The sequence below is a fragment of the Berghia stephanieae genome, chromosome 12, assembly GCF_034508935.2.
Source record: "Berghia stephanieae isolate SIO BIC M18660-M18661 chromosome 12, UCSD_Bste_1.3, whole genome shotgun sequence".
Taxonomy (NCBI): Eukaryota; Metazoa; Mollusca; class Gastropoda; order Nudibranchia; family Aeolidiidae; genus Berghia; species Berghia stephanieae.
In genome coordinates, this window is record NC_088371.1 from 11,997,824 (window position 1) to 12,018,246 (window position 20,423).

At 37.2% G+C, this 20,423-nt stretch overlaps 1 protein-coding gene across 3 annotated transcripts in view; it reads left to right on the forward strand.

Annotated features, from left to right (window-relative positions):
- The window catches only part of LOC144957734 (uncharacterized), a 116,811-nt gene that overhangs the window by 96,161 nt on the left and 227 nt on the right, over positions 1-20,423 (forward strand). For all 3 annotated transcript variants that reach the window (XM_078889121.1, XM_078889122.1, XM_078889123.1), the window contains 3 exons: positions 1,540-1,578; positions 16,533-17,802; positions 19,082-20,423. The exon at positions 19,082-20,423 is cut by the window's right edge and continues 227 nt beyond it. In XM_078889121.1, coding sequence (XP_078745247.1) covers positions 1,540-1,578; positions 16,533-17,802; positions 19,082-19,736 — 1,964 coding nt within the window. In that variant the 3' untranslated portion in view covers positions 19,737-20,423. The remainder of the gene's footprint in view (positions 1-1,539; positions 1,579-16,532; positions 17,803-19,081) is intronic.

Here is a 20,423-nt window from a genome sequence, read left to right on the forward strand (position 1 = left end):
TCAAATTTACACAACTGGTACAAAATGCGGGGGGGGGGGGGGGGGGGGGGGGGGGAGGAGGGGGGGGGGGGCTTGAAATTTAATGAAGCGTGATAATTTGCAGAAATCTAGAGATGCCTAAATGTCAATAAAATGTATAGTAAAATAAAGGGAGTAAAGTAAACGACGTTTCGGCTTTTGACCTTCTTCAGGTGAACAAGAAAAGAAAATGGGTTCTATTACATTTGCATTATGGTTAATAAATGAGAAAAAGAGGGTAAGAAACGGAAACAAAAGAGTCCGTTTTAGGCACCTCTAGATTTTGGTATTACTACATAACTTGCCTACAACTCAATGTATTCGTCTGTAAGATAATATGTGTTTTATTTCGTAATTGTTATCCGACTCTTCATTTCATTTTTTCCCTATATTATTGACTTCTTTTCTTGCCCTTTTCTTCACTTTTGTTTCCTTTGCATACCCTCCTTTTCTAATTTATTAACCATAATGCAATAGTGATATAACAAATTTCATTTTCTTGTTTACCCGAAGAAGGGGCCAAAGGCTGAAACGTCGTTTAGTTTGTGCTGTATCTTTGAAAAAAAGTCATTTTACTCTTTTTTATATTACTATACATTCTGATTTGCAGACTTGCCTTCTTGAAAATTTTAAAATTCGTAGTTTCAGGAGATTATTAATTGGAGTCACTACAGTTAACGTTATTAATCCACAATTTACTCACTCAATGATAAATTAAAACTTCAAGAACTTTAGAATGATGTAGTCTGGCATCAACGTTCATATTCAACAAGTTTTAATGACTAAGAGATACTTACCAAGCTCTGAAATTGGAGCCCAAATTTCGTAATCCTACGAATTTTTCGTAAAAATAGGCAGGTTTGGATTTGTTTCTTTTCTGTCTTTCTTTCTTTTTTTTTTGTTTTGCTTTGTTTTGTTTTGTTTTTGCTTATAATTAAACTCGACCGGAAGGTCCAGGGTTCAAGTCCCGCCCTGAGCAGCTCATAGTTGAGTCATTATAAAAGGCATCCATCAACCAATCACCACGGATGGCTGATATCCATTAGTTTGACTTTTTATTTGACATCAAAATCGAGGAGTGGGGAGTGGAAGGGGGGGGGGGGGGGGGTCAGTCTATTCACGATATCGATCCCGGGTTCAGTCGATATCCTGTTGTCCACCCATCACTGACTGGCTAGCTGGGTGTATTCGATATTAGATCTAACGTAGTCACCAGGAACTGTGTGTTTCTTCTTAATGGGTATGACTGGGCCCTCTTTTTTATGTTTACTTTTTATTGATTCGTTGTTTTCTTTAAAAATAATCGATGCATAATATTCTGGAACTGATAATAATAATAATAGTAATAATAGTAATAATAATAATAATAATAATAATAATAATAATAATAATAATAATAATAATAATAATAATAATAATAATAATAATAATAATAATAATAATAATAATAATAATTTTATATTCCTTTTACTCATATTTCTGACTATTTATTATTTTTTTTTTTTCATTATCATTTTTCAGATCAAAGAAAGGAAGTTGCAACAATGCCTGCGCAGCATCGTGAGTACAAAAAATAAATTTAAAAAAATACCCCCCCCCCCCAAAAAAAAAACAACAAAAAAACAACAAAAACTTGATCTTTTATATAGGGCAATATCCACTAAACGTGCTCAAAGAGCTTTACAAGGGGTCCCTGGCCACCAGCAACACTTAACATTTAGAACGGGACATGACGCCTGTTAGGCGATATTACAATGGTTTTGGAAAGAGGCAACGCTGTTAACGGCCAGGTACTCATTTTACACCTGAGTACGATGCCAGAATACAAGTAAAGAGCTTCTCCTAGGACTCAACTATGCGCCGAGCGAGGCTCGAATCCAGGACCTTCCGATCCGAAAGCGAATGTCATACCACAAGACCACATAGCCAAACAGATGAAATGCATCCAATCGTGTCATAACGGTGTGATGCCGCGATAAAACTGATATGTAAAATTGTATTTTATCTTCAATCAGCTATGTGGTCTTTAGACCGGGAGGTCCATGGTTCAAGTCCCGCCTGGGTGGGGTTCCTACCTCCCACAGTGGGCAGGGAGGTACTTGCTGTGTCTTCTATCCCGTCTTTTTTGTTTTCCAATTGCTTTCTGTCTTTGTCTTGGGGTGAGATTGCTTAGTTTTGTCCTGACCTTGGTCGGAGTCCTTGACTGAGAGGGAAACAGTCGAATGTATAGTTTCTCTTCTTTGGGAGATGATATTTTCTTTTCCTTGTAAATCATCTCTCTGTTATTTACTGTTATTTTTGTATTTTTAACATATGATTTGTAAACATTTGAGTGTGTTCCTCTTAGTGGGATCTTGTGCTGGTGTCTGGGTGAGACTTTGAGGTGATCTCAAGCTAAGTACACTGATAGTTTGCTCTTGGAATCCACATCTGTTTTCCTATTTGAACCAATTCCCCTTTGTCTTACTTTTCCATCAAGTCCTTTTAATTGTGCATTTAGAATGTTTTTACTATCCAATTTTCTTCCTTTTTACTGGCGCTGATATGACCTAATTGTGTTGCAAGCGCCGTAAAAACCTTAAAAACAAAAAACATTCAAGTCCCCCCCCTGAGCGGTGCATAGTTGAGTCATTATAAAAGGCTCTTTACTCACATTCTCCTATCGTACTCAGGTGTTCAATGAGTACCGTACCTGGCCGTTAACAGCGTTGTATCGGTCGAAAAAAAAACATGTACTATCGTCGTGTCTCGTCTTACATGTTAAGTGTTTATTATTGGCTTGGGACCCCTGTAAAGCGCGTTTAAGCACGTTTAGTGGATATTGTGACATATAAATGCTCAAGTTTTTTTTTTGTTTTGGGCTGGGGGGTGGGGGTTGTTATTTTTTTTTTTTAATTTATGGATATTGCGACATATAAATGCTCAAGTTTTTTTTTGTTTTGGGCTGGGGGGTGGGGGTTGTTATTTTTTTTTTTTTTAATTTATGGATATTGCGACATATAAATGCTCAAGTTTTTTTGTTGCTTAATTTCAATTTTTTTTCTTTTAAACTTTAATCTCGATTTTCTTCAACTAGAACATTCCGACTTAGACTCCTTCCGCACTAGGACAAAACTGTCCCAGGACAAATTTGTCCTGTCCCGCTGGAGAAAACTTCTATTCAAAAGGGGTTCCGCACTAGGACAGGACTGTCCCGGGACACACCTGCGGGAAAGCATTATTTTTTTTATTTTTTTTTACAAGATTCAAAAGTTTATTTGTAGGCAATTGTCAATATAACTCATACAAGAATATAATATTTTCATCAACAAATCAAGTAAATAAAATCAATAATAAAGCAAGGCAAACAATGATAGTAATAATAATAATAATAATAATAATAATAATAATAATAATAATAATAATAATAATAATAATAATAATAATAATAATAATAATAATAATGATAATTATAATGGTGATAATAATAATAATGTAAAATCTTCTAATTAATAGATTAGTTATTTAATAGTTTGAATTATAAATTAATAAGTTAAAAAATAAGTCCTTGGTACAACTCTAATAATTCACATTATATGAATCAACATAAGATACGACATGACGATAATGATTTGTTACACTGTACAATGGGATTTGTTTACATAAGATTTATATCATCATGAAATATTCTTATAGCAAGAGTAATATTATTGCTGCTGCTACTACTACTACAACAACTACTACTACAACTACTACTACCACTACCACTACCACTACTACTACTACTACTACTACTACTACTACTACTACTACTACTACTACTACTACTACTACTACTACTACTACCACTACTATTACGACTACTACATCTACAACAACAACAACAACAACTACTACTACTACTACTACTACTACTACTACTACTATACTACTACTACTACTACTACTACTACTACTACTACCTACCACTACAACTACCACCTCTTCTACCACTACTTCTACTACTACTTCTACTACTACTACTACTACTACTACTACTACTACTACTACTACTACTTCTACTACTACTACTACTACTACTACTACTACTACTACTACTACTACTACTACTACTACTACTACTACTACTACTACTACTACTACTACTACTACTACTACTACTACTACTACTACTACTACTAGTAATGGATGAAATAGAGGTTGCATATTTCTGTGCTTTACTACGTGAAAAAAAAAGACAAATTGAAAGAGAAAACAATATTGGGTGCATCCTTTAATGACCCAAAGATTGCTCAAGGGTTAATTCCGTAGACTCTATGGTGATCTCCGATCTTATCTTAAAATGACTTTCTTGGAATCACCTCATTTTACCCAGGTGCAAATGAGTACCGGTTCGCAGATGAAAGTAATCTTTGACGGACTAGTATCATTCAAGAGGATAATAGAAAGTCAGCATAGCTCGGTGGTAAGGTCTTTGCTTCGTTCCCGAAAGGCATCAGTTCGATCACCCGCTGATGCGCTGTGTTGCCTTGAGTAAGTCACCTCGCCTAGCTCAATTTGCGGCGCTGCACTGCGACTAACGCCTGGGTTATACGTCGCCTAGCTCAATTTGCGGCGCTGCATTGCGGCTGACGCCTGGGTTATTCCAGTCTTCCCTTGGAATAGACCCTCGAGAAAAATTTCCCCTATGGGATGAAAAAGGGAATTTTATTTTTTTTAATTTTAAACTGTTATCTGTCTGCTTAACGCTACAACAACATGGATAAGTTCCGGATTTATAAGCTTAGGAGGCAAGATGGCCCATGGTTAGCGCGTTGTACTCTGCACTCAGAGGTTCTGTGTTCGATTCCGACCGAAACCAATTTGTACTTTCTAGAGCAAGAAAAATTACTCCAATCACTCACTCCATTCAGGTGTAAAAGGGTACCTGTCAAGCTGGGATAGTAATCTGCGATAGACTAGCGTCCTGTTCAAAGGTTTTCAAACAAATACGTTAATTGTCCGCTTCACGCTATTGAAACCGGGATAACTCCTGTACCATTGGCTACAAGGCTCTAAAGGAGTTAATTTGTCTTACAATGAGTCCAAGTGGCTCAGAAGGACTTACTTTAAAATATTTTCATTGAAAAATCCCGAAATAAATAACGATAAAGATAATTGATCCCACAAGGTACCGAATAGATGTGCGACCGGTTTTAGACACGTTACTGCTGTGCCACAAAGTGTGACACTTCTTAAATTCTATTTATAAACATACGTTTTTAAATTGCCGAAAATGTTTATGTTGCTATGCCTTCTGTACGTGGTTTCATCACATAGAATTATTTTTTGAATTGTTCTTGCTTTTTTATATTCAGAATTGAAATAAATAAATAAATCATAACTGTGAAATTGAATGTAAGCGTCAGTTTACTATACGAAAACAGATAAAATGGACGTTTCGGGTTTCCCCTTCATCAACAACACATGATGAATTAAAAACTACAGGCGAATGAGATAATGTGGTAGTGGCGTTGTTAAGATGCATAAACAAAAACATTGATGGGCAGGAAATTGTATGCTACTTTGTGAGGAAGCGCGAATTAAAACAGAGCAATAGAAATTTATAAAAGGTGCGTATTAATTATGTTAAAAGAGGGGAGGCGGGTAGGAACTGTGTAATGCAGTATAGAAGACAGTGAACTAAAATTAAGTGTGGACTATTGTTGGAAAATAAATACAATGGAATTGGAAATAAATACAAATTGTAAGGGATGTCGGTATCAATATATTAGTGGCATTAGCAGCAGCAGAAGCAACAGTAGAAATAGTAGTAGTAGAAGTAGTAGTAGTAGTAGTAGTAGTAGTAGTAGTAGTAGTAGTAGTAGTAGTAGTAGTAGTAGCAGTAGTAGTAGGGATGCAGAAAATAAAGACAGGCATTTCAATTTTGACACGGCGCCGCCAAGTCTGGGACTTTTTTGTCCTAGTGCGGAAGTCTGCTATATTTTTCTACTATCACAAACGATATGAACACGGGACTGGGACAGTCCTGTCCCGTTGATTTTGTAGCATTTCACAACGGCTTGGGACACAACGGGACTGTTTTGTCCCGTCCCAATAGGTGCGGAAGATTCCTCTAAATTCTATATGTTACAGATTTGGGACAGGACTGTCCCAGGACAGTCCTGTCCTAGTGCGGAAGAGGGTTTAGTACCTATTGCCGCGACGGGTCACACAAATAACATCGGTGAATAGAAGTTTCTGGGGACTCGTCATTGGTCTTAACCCTCTCCTTACCAACTACAGGAAGATCGTTACTTTCGTTACGATACAGTGAATATTCTTCTTACACTGAATTTTTATGTACAGCACAAAATTTAAAGGAAAAAATAATCATTGTATAGTTTAAATGAACTTTTATGTTATTTTGTGGAACACAATTATGTTTAGCGTTCTCTTAGATTTGAGTTTTAATAAAGCAATTTTCGTGTTAGAAAGGCATGGCGTTTTGGTAAAAACATTGAAAATGTTTGGTACTTAGAGAGTTAAATGATGACGGTGATGGTTGTTTGTTGTATGTGGTTTAGTGCTATAACACACGTCAGCCGACTGAAAGGTCCGGGGTTTAAGTCCCGCTCTGAGCACGGATGAGTCCTTGAAAAAGACTCTTTACTTTCATTCTTTCACTTTACTCATGTGTATAATGAGTATATTATGGCCGTTAAAATCGTTGTATCTGTCGGAAAACATTTGTAATATCGCCTTACAGGGGTCGTGTCACGTCCTACGTGTTAAATGTTGCTGCTGGCTAGCGACCCCTTGCAAAGCGCTTTGAGCACGATTTTTATTGGATGTTGCGCTATACAAATTTTTAATTTCTAATTTTGCTCATTTTAATTTAACCCTGTCCTTACCAACCATAGGAAAATCGTGACATTCGTTACGATTCGTCACATTCGTTACGATCCAACCAGCACTTTTATCATTCAGATTTCTTTTGTAAATCACACAATTTAAAGAAAAAATGTTTCATTATAGCTATGAAAACGTGACACTGTGTTGTAGAGTTCATTTTGCTGATCAGTAATATTCATAAAATGTATTTGTTGCTCTTCTGTTTGAATAATATAAAACTATTTTTGTGTTCGATGGGTGTGAAATTTTTGGGGAAAATTCAGAAAAGGCTAGCACTATTCAGTATCTGATACTGAATAGTGGTTTTGCACTATTCAGTATCAGATACTGAATAGCGGTTTTGCACTATTCAGTATCTGATACTGAATAGTGGTTTTGTACTATTCAGTATCTGACACTGAATAGTGGTTTTGTACTATTCAGTATCTGACACTGAATAGTGGTTTTGCACTATAATACGGTGGGTTTTTTTTTTCCGAAACCTGACAAAGCTATGGGAAGAGGGCAGCTGTGGGAGTGTATATGGGACTCAGAGAAGTGTACACCAGTTGGGAGTGAACCTGGGACTGGGTTTCGGCGGGTTTCCAAATAAAAAGCAATTACTTTTTTTACGAAACACGACGACACCTGGCAATATCCGACAAAGTTATGAGAGGTAGGCAGCAGCGTGTGTGTGTGTGTGTGTGTGTGTGTGTGTGTGTGTCTGTGTGTGTAGGGGGGGGGGGGGGGGGAGAGGATGTACCTGAGATTCAGGGAATAATAATAATAATAATAATAATAATAATAATAATAATAATAATAATAATAATAATAATAATAATAATAATAATAATAATAATAATAATAATAATAGATCTTTCTTGTCCATAAATATGGCAATTTGTCATTTAGTTACACTTGTAACCCATAGATACTCTCACCGTACTCATGTGTAAAATAATTACATGGCCGTTAACAGCATTGTCTCTATCGGGAAAGTGTAATATGAGTCCAATATTCACTCCCACAGCTGCCCTCTTCCCATAACTTTGTAAGGTTTCGGAAAAAAACAAACATCGTATTATAGTGCAAAACCACTATTCAGTGTCAGATACTGAATAGTGCTAGCCTATGGGAAGTGTACACCAGTGGGGAGTGAACCTGGGACTCTGGGTTTTGTAAAAAAGCAATAACAATATGGGGGGGGGGGGGAATTACATTTTTACGAAACCCGACAATATGCGGCAAAGTTGTGGAAAGTAGGCAAAGCGTGGGGAGTGAACCTGGGACTCAATGAAGTGTACACCAGTGGGGAGTGAACCTGAGACTATGGTTTTCGGCGGGCTTCAGCTAGTTTCATATAAAAGCAATTAATTTTTTACGAAACCCGACGAAACCTGGCAATATCCGAGAAAGTTATGGGTAGTAGGCAAACAGTGCTGGGGAGTGAACCTGAGATTCGGGGAAGTGTACACTAGTGGGGAGTGAACCTGGGACTGGGTTTCGGCGGGTTTTGAAAAAAAAAGCAATTACTTTTTGTTTACAAAATGCACCAAATGCCAACAAAATGGGGCAAAGTTATGGAAAGTAGGCAAATAATGGGGAGTGAACCTGAGACTAAGGGAAGTGTACACCAGTAGGGAGTGAACCTGAGACTATGGTTTTCGGCGAGTTTCACATAAAAGCATTTACTTTTTTACGAAACCCGGCAATATCCGACAAAGTTATGGGAAGTAGGCAACAGTGGGGAGTGAACCTGAGACTCAGGGAAGTGTACACCAGTGGGGAGTGAACCTGAGACTCTGGTTTTTGGCGGGTTTCAGCGAGTTTCACATAAAAGCAATTAATTTTTTACGAAACCAGGCAATATCCGACAAAGTTGTGGGAAGTAGGCAACAGTGGGGAGTGAACCTGAGACTCAGTGAAGTGTACACCAGTGGGGAGTGAACCTGAGACTATGGTTTTTGACGGGTTTCAGGTAGTTTCATATAAAAGCAATTACTTTTTTACGAAACCCGGCAATATCAGACAAAGTTGGGGGAAGTAGGCAACAGTGGGGAGTGAACCTGAGACTCAGGGAAGTGTACACCAGTGGGGAGTGAACCTGAGACTATGGTTTTTGGTGGTTTTCAGCGAGTTTCATATAAAAGCAATTACTTTTTTACGAAACCTGGCAATATCCAACAAAGTTATTGAAGTAGGCAACAGTGGGGATTGATCTTGAGATTCAGGGAAGTACACTTGTGGGGAGTGAACCTGGGACTCTGGATTTTGTAAAAAAGCAATACCAAGGGGGAGGGGGAATTACTTTTTACGAAACCCGACAAGGTTATGGGAAGTAGGCAGCAGTGGGGATTGAATCTGGGATTTGGACACCAATGAGGATTGAACCTGGGACTGTGAGAGGCTGATACCAGTGGACAGTGAGCTCAGAATGTACTTTTATTTCGAAACCTACTGAAATTGTCAAAAGTTATGGGAAGGGGGCACCATTGGGCAATGAACCGGGATTCAGGGAAGTGCACACCGGTTGGGAATGAACCTGGGACTGTGAGAAGAGGATATCAGTGGAAATGAACCTGGGACTATGGAAGATAGATACTAGTGGGAAATGAAGCCGGACTATGGGAGTTGGGTACCAGACGAGAATGAAGCAATTACTTTTTTACAAAACCCACCGAAAAACCATAGACTTAGGTTTACTCCCCAATAGTCTACACTTCCCTGAGTCTCGGGTTCACTCCCCCACTGTTGCCTACTTTCTTTCCATAACTTTGTGGGATATTGTCGGGTTTCATAAAAAAGTAATTGCTTTTTTTTACGAAACCCGGTCCCAGGTTCACTCCCAATGGAGTACACTTCCCTGAGTCCCAGGTTCACTCCCCACTGCTACCTACTTCCCATAACTTTGTCGGGGTTCGGCGTGTTTTGGCAGGTTTCGTAAAAAAAGAAACACCCCTAAAAATACCACCTGTATTCAGAAAATAGATGTCAATTGTAGTCTAATATTCAGTATATCTATTTAAATTATTATTATTATTATTATTATTATTATTATTATTAATTATATTATTATTATTATTATTTATTATTATTATTATTATTATTATTATTTTTATTATTATTATTATTATTATTATTATTATTATTATTATTATTATTATTATTATTATTATTATTATTATTATTATTATTATTATTATATTATATTATTATTATTATTATTATTATTATTATTATTATTATTATTATTATTATTATTATTATTATTATTATTTTATTATTATTATTATTATTATTATTATTATTATTATTATTATTATTATTATGTATTATTATTATCACGTAAATTTTAATATAGTACGGCAATTAATTCACGGAAGTACATCGCTCAATTAAAATTAGTGCCGCGCTGAAGACCGGTCCGGACCGCGGTCCGACGGTCTTTTAGCTGTGAACTAGTGCCGCGCTGAAGACCGGTCCGGACCGCGGTCCGACGGTCTTTTAGCTGTGAACCGAAGACCGGTCCCAGAGGGGAAGATCGGCGGCGGTCCTCACTTCTTATCACCTTTCAACTAGTGCGGGGCGGTCCTTGCAAGGACCACGGTCCTACGGTCTCGCGCCATAGCCTACTACTTCCCCAGCGATTCGTTGCTTCGGTTGCCTATCTTCCACCAATCACCACCCATCCCACTTAATTAATCGCACCCACCCCTTTGCCATACACTAAACGACACAGACGACCATACAGGCAGACGACCACCAACCTCCACTTCCCAAACCGCCCTTTCGTGTGTGAGATGGGGGGAACAGGAGGCGCACGCCTTGGACGATTCCATTATACGGGGTAAATTTCAAAATTTACTACACAATAATGATCGCAATGACAATGATCTATGGTGAAGGCATGACCCCTCTTCTCTAATGGGTTATTGTTTGAAATGTATGTGACTACAAAAGATGTGTGTGTTTGTGTGTGTGTGTGTGTGTGTGTGTGTCGAACCTAGCAAGTAGCAAATCCGATTTTTTGTTTTCTTTTGTCCATCTCTTGTCACCACTCCTTTCTATCGCAGTGTTGTCATTTAAAATAATACAATAATATTAAAATTTCGTTTGGTGTTTTTACTAATCAAATAATATGAGTTTCATTAGTTTCTTCCTTCCAAAAAACCCAGTTATAACGTCTGAATTTTAAAAAAGTCCAATAGAATATTTGGGGACCCCGATAGCTCAGTTGATAGAGCACTCTCTTTATACGCAAAGGGCCAGAGATCGATCCCGGGTGCAGTCGATTTTTTTCTGAATCCCTGTCTACTCAGCAATGAATGGGTAGCTGAGTTTGTTAGATCTGGCGAAAAGTCACCATCGATCCCTCTTATCACCTCATCCACCCTCTCTTATTATAACTTCACGTCTCTCTCTTACTCTTCAATGCTCGCTGCCCTCTAATGTGTGTGTGTGGGGGGGGGGGGGGGGGGGGGGAGGAGGTGGGGGGGGGTTTCAACGCCACGAACAACTCGATCAACGCCTTGGGCGATGCCATTATCTCCGTTAATGGGGATAAATTTCAAATTTTATTAAATTATCGAACTAACAAGGAAGTACGGTGAGCAAATAAAGAAGGCATCACCCCTCTTCTCTAATTAGGTTACAATTTGAAATGAGTGTGACTACTCCGTGTGTTTTACTCCTGTAGGCCACGGTTTTCATCGTGTAGCGGTCTTTAACGGTTCAAGAATGAACGATCCCACGCTCTCAAAGGTCAAACCGGTTCGAATTTCCAACAGTCTCTCAGGAATGTTCAATGTCGAAAAGGACCGGTCCTAGAGGACCGGTCCTTGCGGTCTTCATTTCCCAAGGACCGTAGGACCGTGGTCCTTAAGCTTGCCAAGGACCGCCCCGCACTAATTAAAATGGCAGAAAGTCTGGCCACATATTTATAATGAATCGGGTTTGTCTTAGATGACCAAACAAACAAACAAACAACAACAACAACAACAACAAAAACAACAACAACAACAACAAATGAGACAAACAAAAAAAAGCAAGATTTTAAAAAATAATAAACAATAGAAGAGCACATCAATGAAAAACAACAACGAGATTATAACACATAAAAGATATTCGTAATAAATCGATAACTGATTAAATTACTCGAACTACTTGATTAAAAAAAAATAATAATCATAATAATGATGATGATGACGATTACAACAACAACAACAACAATAATAATAATAATAATAATAATAATAATAATATAATATATATAATAATATTAATAATAGTAATAATAATAGTAATAATAATAGTAATAATAATAATAATAATAATAATAATAATAATAATATAATAATAATAATAATAATAATAATAATAATAATAATAGTAAGTAAGTAGAAATAATAATAATAATAATAATAATAATAATAATATAATAATAATAATAATAATAATAATAATAATAATAATATAATAATAATAATAATAATAATAAAAGAACAATAGTATAATATCAACATTAAAGCATATTACAAGCAAATAAAATTATTAAAACAAAAGTTTAAAAAATATCAATAGACAGAAGGAATTTTTAAAATATTGGGGAAAAAAAAAGTTATCCCTGCCGGGATTTGAACTCTCGAACCTTAGGCTCAGAGTCAAACAGCTTATATCCACCAAGCCATGATGTCACTGAACTTTTTGTGACATTTAGTCATGTCTATTTAGATATTTAAAAATGTATTTGAATGCCACTCTTACTTTGATATTTTGAACTATGTTAATTGTACAATAGCAGAAATTAAAAATTACGATCAAAATATTTTTACAACTTTGAATCGGGCTGTCAGTTACTGTACGTGTTCAATCTGGAAGTAGGTCAGCAGTTCAACCGAGATTGTCGCACTTTTCACTCTCTCTATAAAAAAGAGTTCCTTGTGGATACTGAATAGTGGCAAAGCACTATTCAGTATCAGATACTGAATAACCACTTCCTTCAGAAAATGGTTGGTAAGGAAAGGATTAAACTCGATTTTCGTCATCTAGAATATTCCGACATAATACCAAATTGAGGCGACGGATCACACAAATAACATCGGTGATCCGTCGTTTCTGGGGCCTCAGGGCTCTTAAATGGGAGGAAGCTAGGAAGAAAGGGTATGGGACGTCTATGATTCTGGTGACGGTGATGGTTTTTTGTTGATGGTGACGGTGATGGTTGGATAATATTATAGTAGTGGCGCTTAATATCGGTGATTGTTGTGGTGATATTGGTTGTGCTGGCGGTGGTATTATATATGTAGATAGCTGAATTTGATAGTGATGATGATGATGATGATGATGATGATGATGATGATGATGATGATGATGATGATGATTATGAGGGGGAGGGGGAAGAGGAGGAGGATGAAGAGGAGGAGGGGGAAGAGGATGAAGAGGAGGGGGAGGAGGAGTAGGAAGAAGAGGAGGAAGGGGAAGAGGAGGAGGAGCAGGAGTAGGAAGAAGAGGAGGAAGGGGAAGAGGAGGAGAAGGAGGCTAAAGAGGAGGGGGAGGATGAGGATGAAGAGGAGGAGGAAGAGGAGGAGGAGGAGGAGTATGATGATGATGATTCACACGCAAAGGGACTGGGATTTATCCCGGTTGAAGTCGATATTTTTTTCTGACGCAGCTGGGTTTGTTAGATCTGACGGAAAGTAATTTGCGATAGACTAGCGTCCTATCCAAAGGGTGATAAGCAATTGCTATTTTCCAATTCACGGGATAGGAACAGGTTATACTCCGGCTACATGAGCTTAATGTCTCCGAAGGACTACTTATTTTATCTATTTTTTTTTGTTTATCTTTCTATCAAAAGAAGGCAAGAAATTGACGTCATTCAGATCTTTGTTATTGTTTTTAGCCAGCCATTTTATGAGTAGTTCTCACTAAATTCTATCCATTAAGAATATAAACGTTCAAGGTTATACATAGTTTTGCGTGATGGTACATTCAGGGATGCCACTTTTCCGGTTTTAGCCGGAAATCCGGTTTTTTTACCACCAGCCGGTTTTAATCCGGAACCTCCGGTTTTTGTCCGTCGTCACTATTCAAAAATTTTTTTTTTTTTTTTTTTAAAGAAGAAGAAAAAAATCGCGATCGAGATTTGAGCCGGAACTTTTTCGCGGGGTGAATAATTTGGGCTGTCACCGCCAGTCGAATATTTGGGCACCTTAATAGTAGTTTATCTCCGCCCATCCCCATCACAATTCCTCCTTTGAAAAAATTTTTTTTGATAAACAGTGATTTTGAGAATTTCTTAGAAATTTTCCGCTGAATTTGCCGCGTCAAACATTTCCCTCAAAACCACAAAATCAGCATTATGTCTTTTGTCATATTTTGACACCTGTGCAATAGTCTCGTGAAATTTAGTGACGGTCCCGTTTTTATGACGTCGGACCAGACTGAATGGCACCAGATGTCACAATTGACACAGACGACCAGTGGTGTTCTTTGATTAGCTAGTTGATGGTTGAAGGGGAAGGGGAGGGACACATCTCTCTCTCTCTCTCTCTCTCTCTCTCTCTCTCTCTCTCTCTCTCTCTCTCTCTCTCTCTTTATTTCTTTCTCAACCATCCATTAAATCATCTGGTTATACAGAGATAATTCATTAGCCTAGAATAAAGCAATGGTGATTGGCTTAGTTTATTCTTCTTTCTTTTTACCTTTTGACAATGGCTTTAAATTTGTGAGATTCTTGGGTTGTATTTATAAGCTGAATAACCACTAGGTTTCGGTAAAAAAATAAAAAATATTGTAGCCTGCTTTATAAAGTAAAAATCAAAACAAAACAACACTTTCTGGCCTTTTATTTGAATAACATTGTAGGCCTTTAACATGTGGAAAGGACATTCATTAAATGTTTACAAAAAGTAAATTTATGTTTAATGATAAGAATGGATTTATACTAGTAATAGTAATATATTACATAATACCTATACAAAACTATGTTCCTGTTATTTTTACACTTTGCTTGCGTTTGACCGATAGACGGAGACATTATCCTCCTTTTTGACAAATTGCTATTATTATCACTGAATAAAAAACACTCACCAAAACCACTACATCATCTCTACCACCACTACTATTACAACCACCACCACATCATCATCCCTACCATCACTACTATTACAAATAACACCACATCATCCCAACCACCAGTACTACTACAACTACCACCACATCATCATTCCTACCACAACTATTACAACCAACACCACACAATTATCTCTAAAAGACCACCACTACTACAACCACCACCACATCATCATCCCTACCACCACTACTACTACAACCACCATCACATCATCTTCTCTAAGACCACTACTTCTACTACTACTACTACAATCACCACCACATCATCATCCCTACCACCACTCCTACTACAACCACCACCACACCATCATCCCTAGCACCACTACTACTAAAAATAACACCACATCATCCTTACCACCAGTACTACTACAACTACCACCACATCATCATTCCTACCACAACTATTACAACCAACACCACACAATTATCTCTAAAAGACCACCACTACTACAACCACCACCACATCATCATCCCTACCGCCACTACTACTACAACCACCATCACATCATCTTCTCTAAGACCACTACTTCTACTACTACTACTACAATCACCACCACATCATCATCCCAACCACCACCACACCATCATCCCTAGCACCACTACTACTAAAAATAACACCACATCATCCTTACCACCACTACTACTACAACTACCACCACATCATCAACCCTACTACCACTACTACAACCACCACCACCACACCATCATCCCTAGCACCACTACTACTACAAATAACACCACATCATCCCTACCACCACTACTACTACAACTACCACTACATCATCATTCCTACCACAGCTACTACAACCACCACCACATAATCATCCATACGACCAGTACTACTATAATCACTACCACATCATCCCTAACACCACTACTACTACTACAACCACCACCACATCATCATCCCTACTACAACCACCAAATGTAATTACACTTTCAACTTTTGAAATTCTCCGAGTCGTGTCAGAAATAGCTGCAAGACAAATTTTGGATCGCATCTAAGTGAATTTGAGTAAAGTTCAAATTTATAGGTTATGGTTGCATGGGTGGGTCATGATCTTCACAATGAAAAATTTTCTCCTTTTATGTGACAAGTCATTCTCACCCCTGATAGCTATTGATATTAATTTGTCTATATTTTGTTTTCAGCACCTTATTTTATCAATTTGAAAACTGTTAACTCTCCTTTCTTTTGTGTGTTATTTGCTCTCAATTGAAATAATAAGTACTGAAACAATATTCCAAATTTGATATTTTTCAAATCCCTACAAAGCCCTTGACGTGGATTTGTATCTCGTCCGCGCAAATTTTCAGGCTTTTTTTAATTTGCCTGGTGGCATCCCTGTACATTAAATCCAGCTGGCGAATTTTGTGTTTTAGCTAAGTGCAAATCATCAATCTCTATTTGTATGCTTATTTGCTCTATTTATTTATTATTCATTCATTCATTCATTCTACTATCTATTCATCGGTTCTCTATGTTTAATGAACTCTTTTTTTTTCTTTCTTTGTACGTTTGTTTCCAGGCAGGAAAAAGATCCTGCTTACCCTGATGGCATGGATCATTGTCACATTACTCATAATCGGATACCGGAATCAGACGAATCTCAACGGAGTCGTCAAACACGTGATGGTCAATCTCGATTCTCGAATCCATACCCAGTATGGGGAGGTTCGTCGAGACTTAACAACGGAAGGCGACGGGTGTAGAGGATTCACCGACGACCCGATGGATCCGGCAATTGTCAAATATTTCCAAAAGAAACCGACTATGAAATGTAAAAATACCTCACCTAATTTTTTATACTTCACAGAGGGAGGAGATTATCTTAAAATTAATAGAGAAAAAATTAAATCTCTAAAATTTAAGGTGGATTATTGTAAATACGCTGTTTTACGAAGACATCCTAGTAGCGATTTTCAATTTGAGACTTTGGCTTTGTCGAAGTCGTTTACTGAATCTATATCGGTTCCGAGTGATGTAAATCATATTTGGGGCCAATGTTATCAAGGTCCGAAAGTTGTAGGAACCAGCTACCTCAGTTTCCTTCGAAAAAATTCAACGTTGGAAAATATTCTGAGTGAGGATTATGATAAGCACGTAAAGAAAGAATCCCCAAAGGAGACGTTGAGTGTTTTGATAATCGGCATCGACGGAACGTCAAAACTGAATTTTGCCCGGCAAATGCCCAAAACGAAATCGTTTGTACTAAAGATGGGCGGTATCGAGATATATAAAGTCAACAAAGTAGGACTAAATACTTTCCCTAATGTGATGCCGATGCTTACTGGTTATAGCGAAGAACAAGTAAGAAAAAATTGGACCGACAAAGACCATTTCGATAAGATTGATCATCTGTTTCTCTGGGAGGAAGCTAGGAAGAAAGGGTATCGGACATCTATGATTCTGGACTCAAATAAGATCACGTCCTTTCACTACATGAAACAAGGATGGTCGAGACCGAAATTCCATTACTATTACAGACCAGTCGTGTTAAAGTCTCTCAATGATAAAAACGTGAGAAGCTATAGTCGTAATTGCATTGGGGACACTCACGAAGTAACCCACTACTACGACTACTGGTTGCAGTTGACCAAAGCGTTCAATAATTCACAAAAAACGCCATATTTTGGTTACAGCTTCTGTGCCCACGTGACCCATGACGACATCAACATGGCTAGCACCATCGACGAGATCTACTTGGACGTCTTTAAAAAACTGTTCGCCCAGAATTCTCTCAACAACACGCTGGTTCTTTTTTTCAGTGACCATGGGTGTCGATATGGAAAATTCAGGTAACAAATGAATATATATATATATATATATATATATATATATATATATATATATATATATCATATGTGTGTGTATGTGTGTGTGTGTGTGTGTGTGTGTGTGCATGTATGTGTGTTTTTGTGTATGTGTGTTACGGAGCACAACTTTTTAACAGTTTGTATTAAAATTTGCTATCGAAATACTCATAATGTTTAGTCGAGGACTATTTTGAAAGAAATTTTTAAAAAGTATCGAAATACTCGTAGGTATTACAGACTTACACAAAATTAAACATTTTTTTGTTCAGTTTTTCAAGTGTTCAAGCTATATATCTTGTTGATTCACGACTCAAGGCTACTTATTTTATGATAAAAATACTGTGCTGGATTTTTTATAAACTTAAGGCCCTAAAACTTAACCTCAAATATTCTTTCCTTTAGTGTTGAATTTATCGTCAGCCATCAGCGTCAAAGAATAAACTGTGGATTGTCACTGTGTTGATGTTCGCACCTCTGAAATGATCATTATCATAACGATAATAATAATAATAATAATAATAATAATAATAATAATAATAATAATAATAATAATAATATAAAAATAATAATGATAATGATAATGATAATGATAATGATAATAATAATAATAATAATAATAATAATGATAATGATAATAATAATAATAATAATAATAATAATAATAATAATAATAATAATAATAACAATCATCATCATCATCATCATTATCATCATCATCATCATATCATCATCATCATCATCATCAACATCATCACCATTACCATCACCATCATCATCACATCAACAACAACAAAAACAACTACAGTAACAACAACAACAACAAGAACAACAATAACAATTTTTTTAATTGAGCTTTTATATAGCGCAATATCCACTAAGCGTGCTCAAAGCTCTTTACAAGGGGTCCCTGGTCAACAGCAACATTTAACATGTAGGACGGGACATAACGCCTGTTAGGCGATATTACAATTTTTCGGACAAAGACAACGCTGTTAACGGTCAGGTAATTTTTACACATGAGTACGGTGAGAGAATGTGAGTAAAGAGCCTTTTCCAAGGACTCAACTATGCACCGAGTGCGAGGCTTCCGATCCGAAAGCGAGTGTCATACCACTGGACCACATAGTCGCACAACAACAACAACAACAACAACAACAACAACAACAACAACAACAACAACAACAACAGCAACTAGTACAACAATACTAACATTTGCATAAAGATTTTTTAAAATAATCCTTTTTTAAAAATCTTATTTCAGATCCACATTCAAGGGAATGTTAGAGGACAGCAACCCGTTCATGTTTTTCATCTTCCCGCCTTGGTTCGAGGCAAAATATCCCAAGATAATGTCCAACTTCCGGAAAAACCAGCACCGCGTTATGACCAATTTCGACATCCACGCAACACTCAAGGACATTCTAAACTTCCAGGGAGACGAAATGGCTTCGCGCCCGCCACCCGCCAACAAAACCCACGGTCTCAGCCTGTTCCAGGAGCTTCCAAAAAGAAGAACGTGCGAGGAAGCGTGGATTCCAATCAAATACTGCAATTGCCGAAATTTCACAACCGCCGGCATCACCCCGAATGTCACGGAACAGGTTTCCAAGCAATTCGTCAAAGAGGTTGTGGAGAAGTCGAATAAATCGAGAGCTCAATGTGCGGCTTTGACTCTAAATTCTACAGTTTCCTTAATGGCGATCTTTACTACATCACAAACAGAGGATTTCTACCAGGCTACCATTCACACATCACCCGGCGACGCTGTATACGAAGCAACGCTAAAAAAGTCGAAGAAAACTCAAATCGTGTCGGTAGTCGGGGACATAGCCAGGACGAATATGTACAGAGGTCAGGCAGACTGTATCACGGACGCCCGAGTGCAACCTTATTGTTACTGCAAAAATTTGTTGTGATTTGAGATTAATCACTTTTATTTATATTCATTGTAACCGTTCGTTTCAAAATAGTAATAGATATGTCAGAGTGATATCAATACTGAAAATTAAATTCATAACCAGGTATTCAAAAAATGTGACCCATCATCTCAAAACGATATTCTGTCGGGCGGGATGACACGGACTCCAAAAGTGAATTTATTATTATAATAATGAGAAATTATAAACGTGGATCTTAGTTCAATTCCAGGAATTGTATTCATTCTCTACAAGAATAACAAAATAAATGACAATGTGAATTTGAATGTAAGCTTCAATTTAATATACGAAAACAGATCTCCTTTATCAACAAAACAGGATGAATGAAACACTACAGACCAATGAGATAATGTGGTAGTGGCGTTGTAGTGTTTCACTCATCCTGTTTTGTTGATAAAGGGGAAACCCAAAACGTCCATTTTATCTGTTTTTGTATATAAAATTGAAGCTTACATTCAATTTCACATTGTTATTTATTTCTTCGAGCTTCGAGCAGCAACATTGGCATTACAAGAACGATGAGAAATTAACCCCAAAGATTCATATTCATGGCTATAAATTGAATTTCCAGCATCTAGTGCATCCCGACATAATACCGCTTTGAGACGCTAGGTGACAAAATATTAAATTTGGGATAAGTTTATTTGTTTTAGTGAGGATGACAAA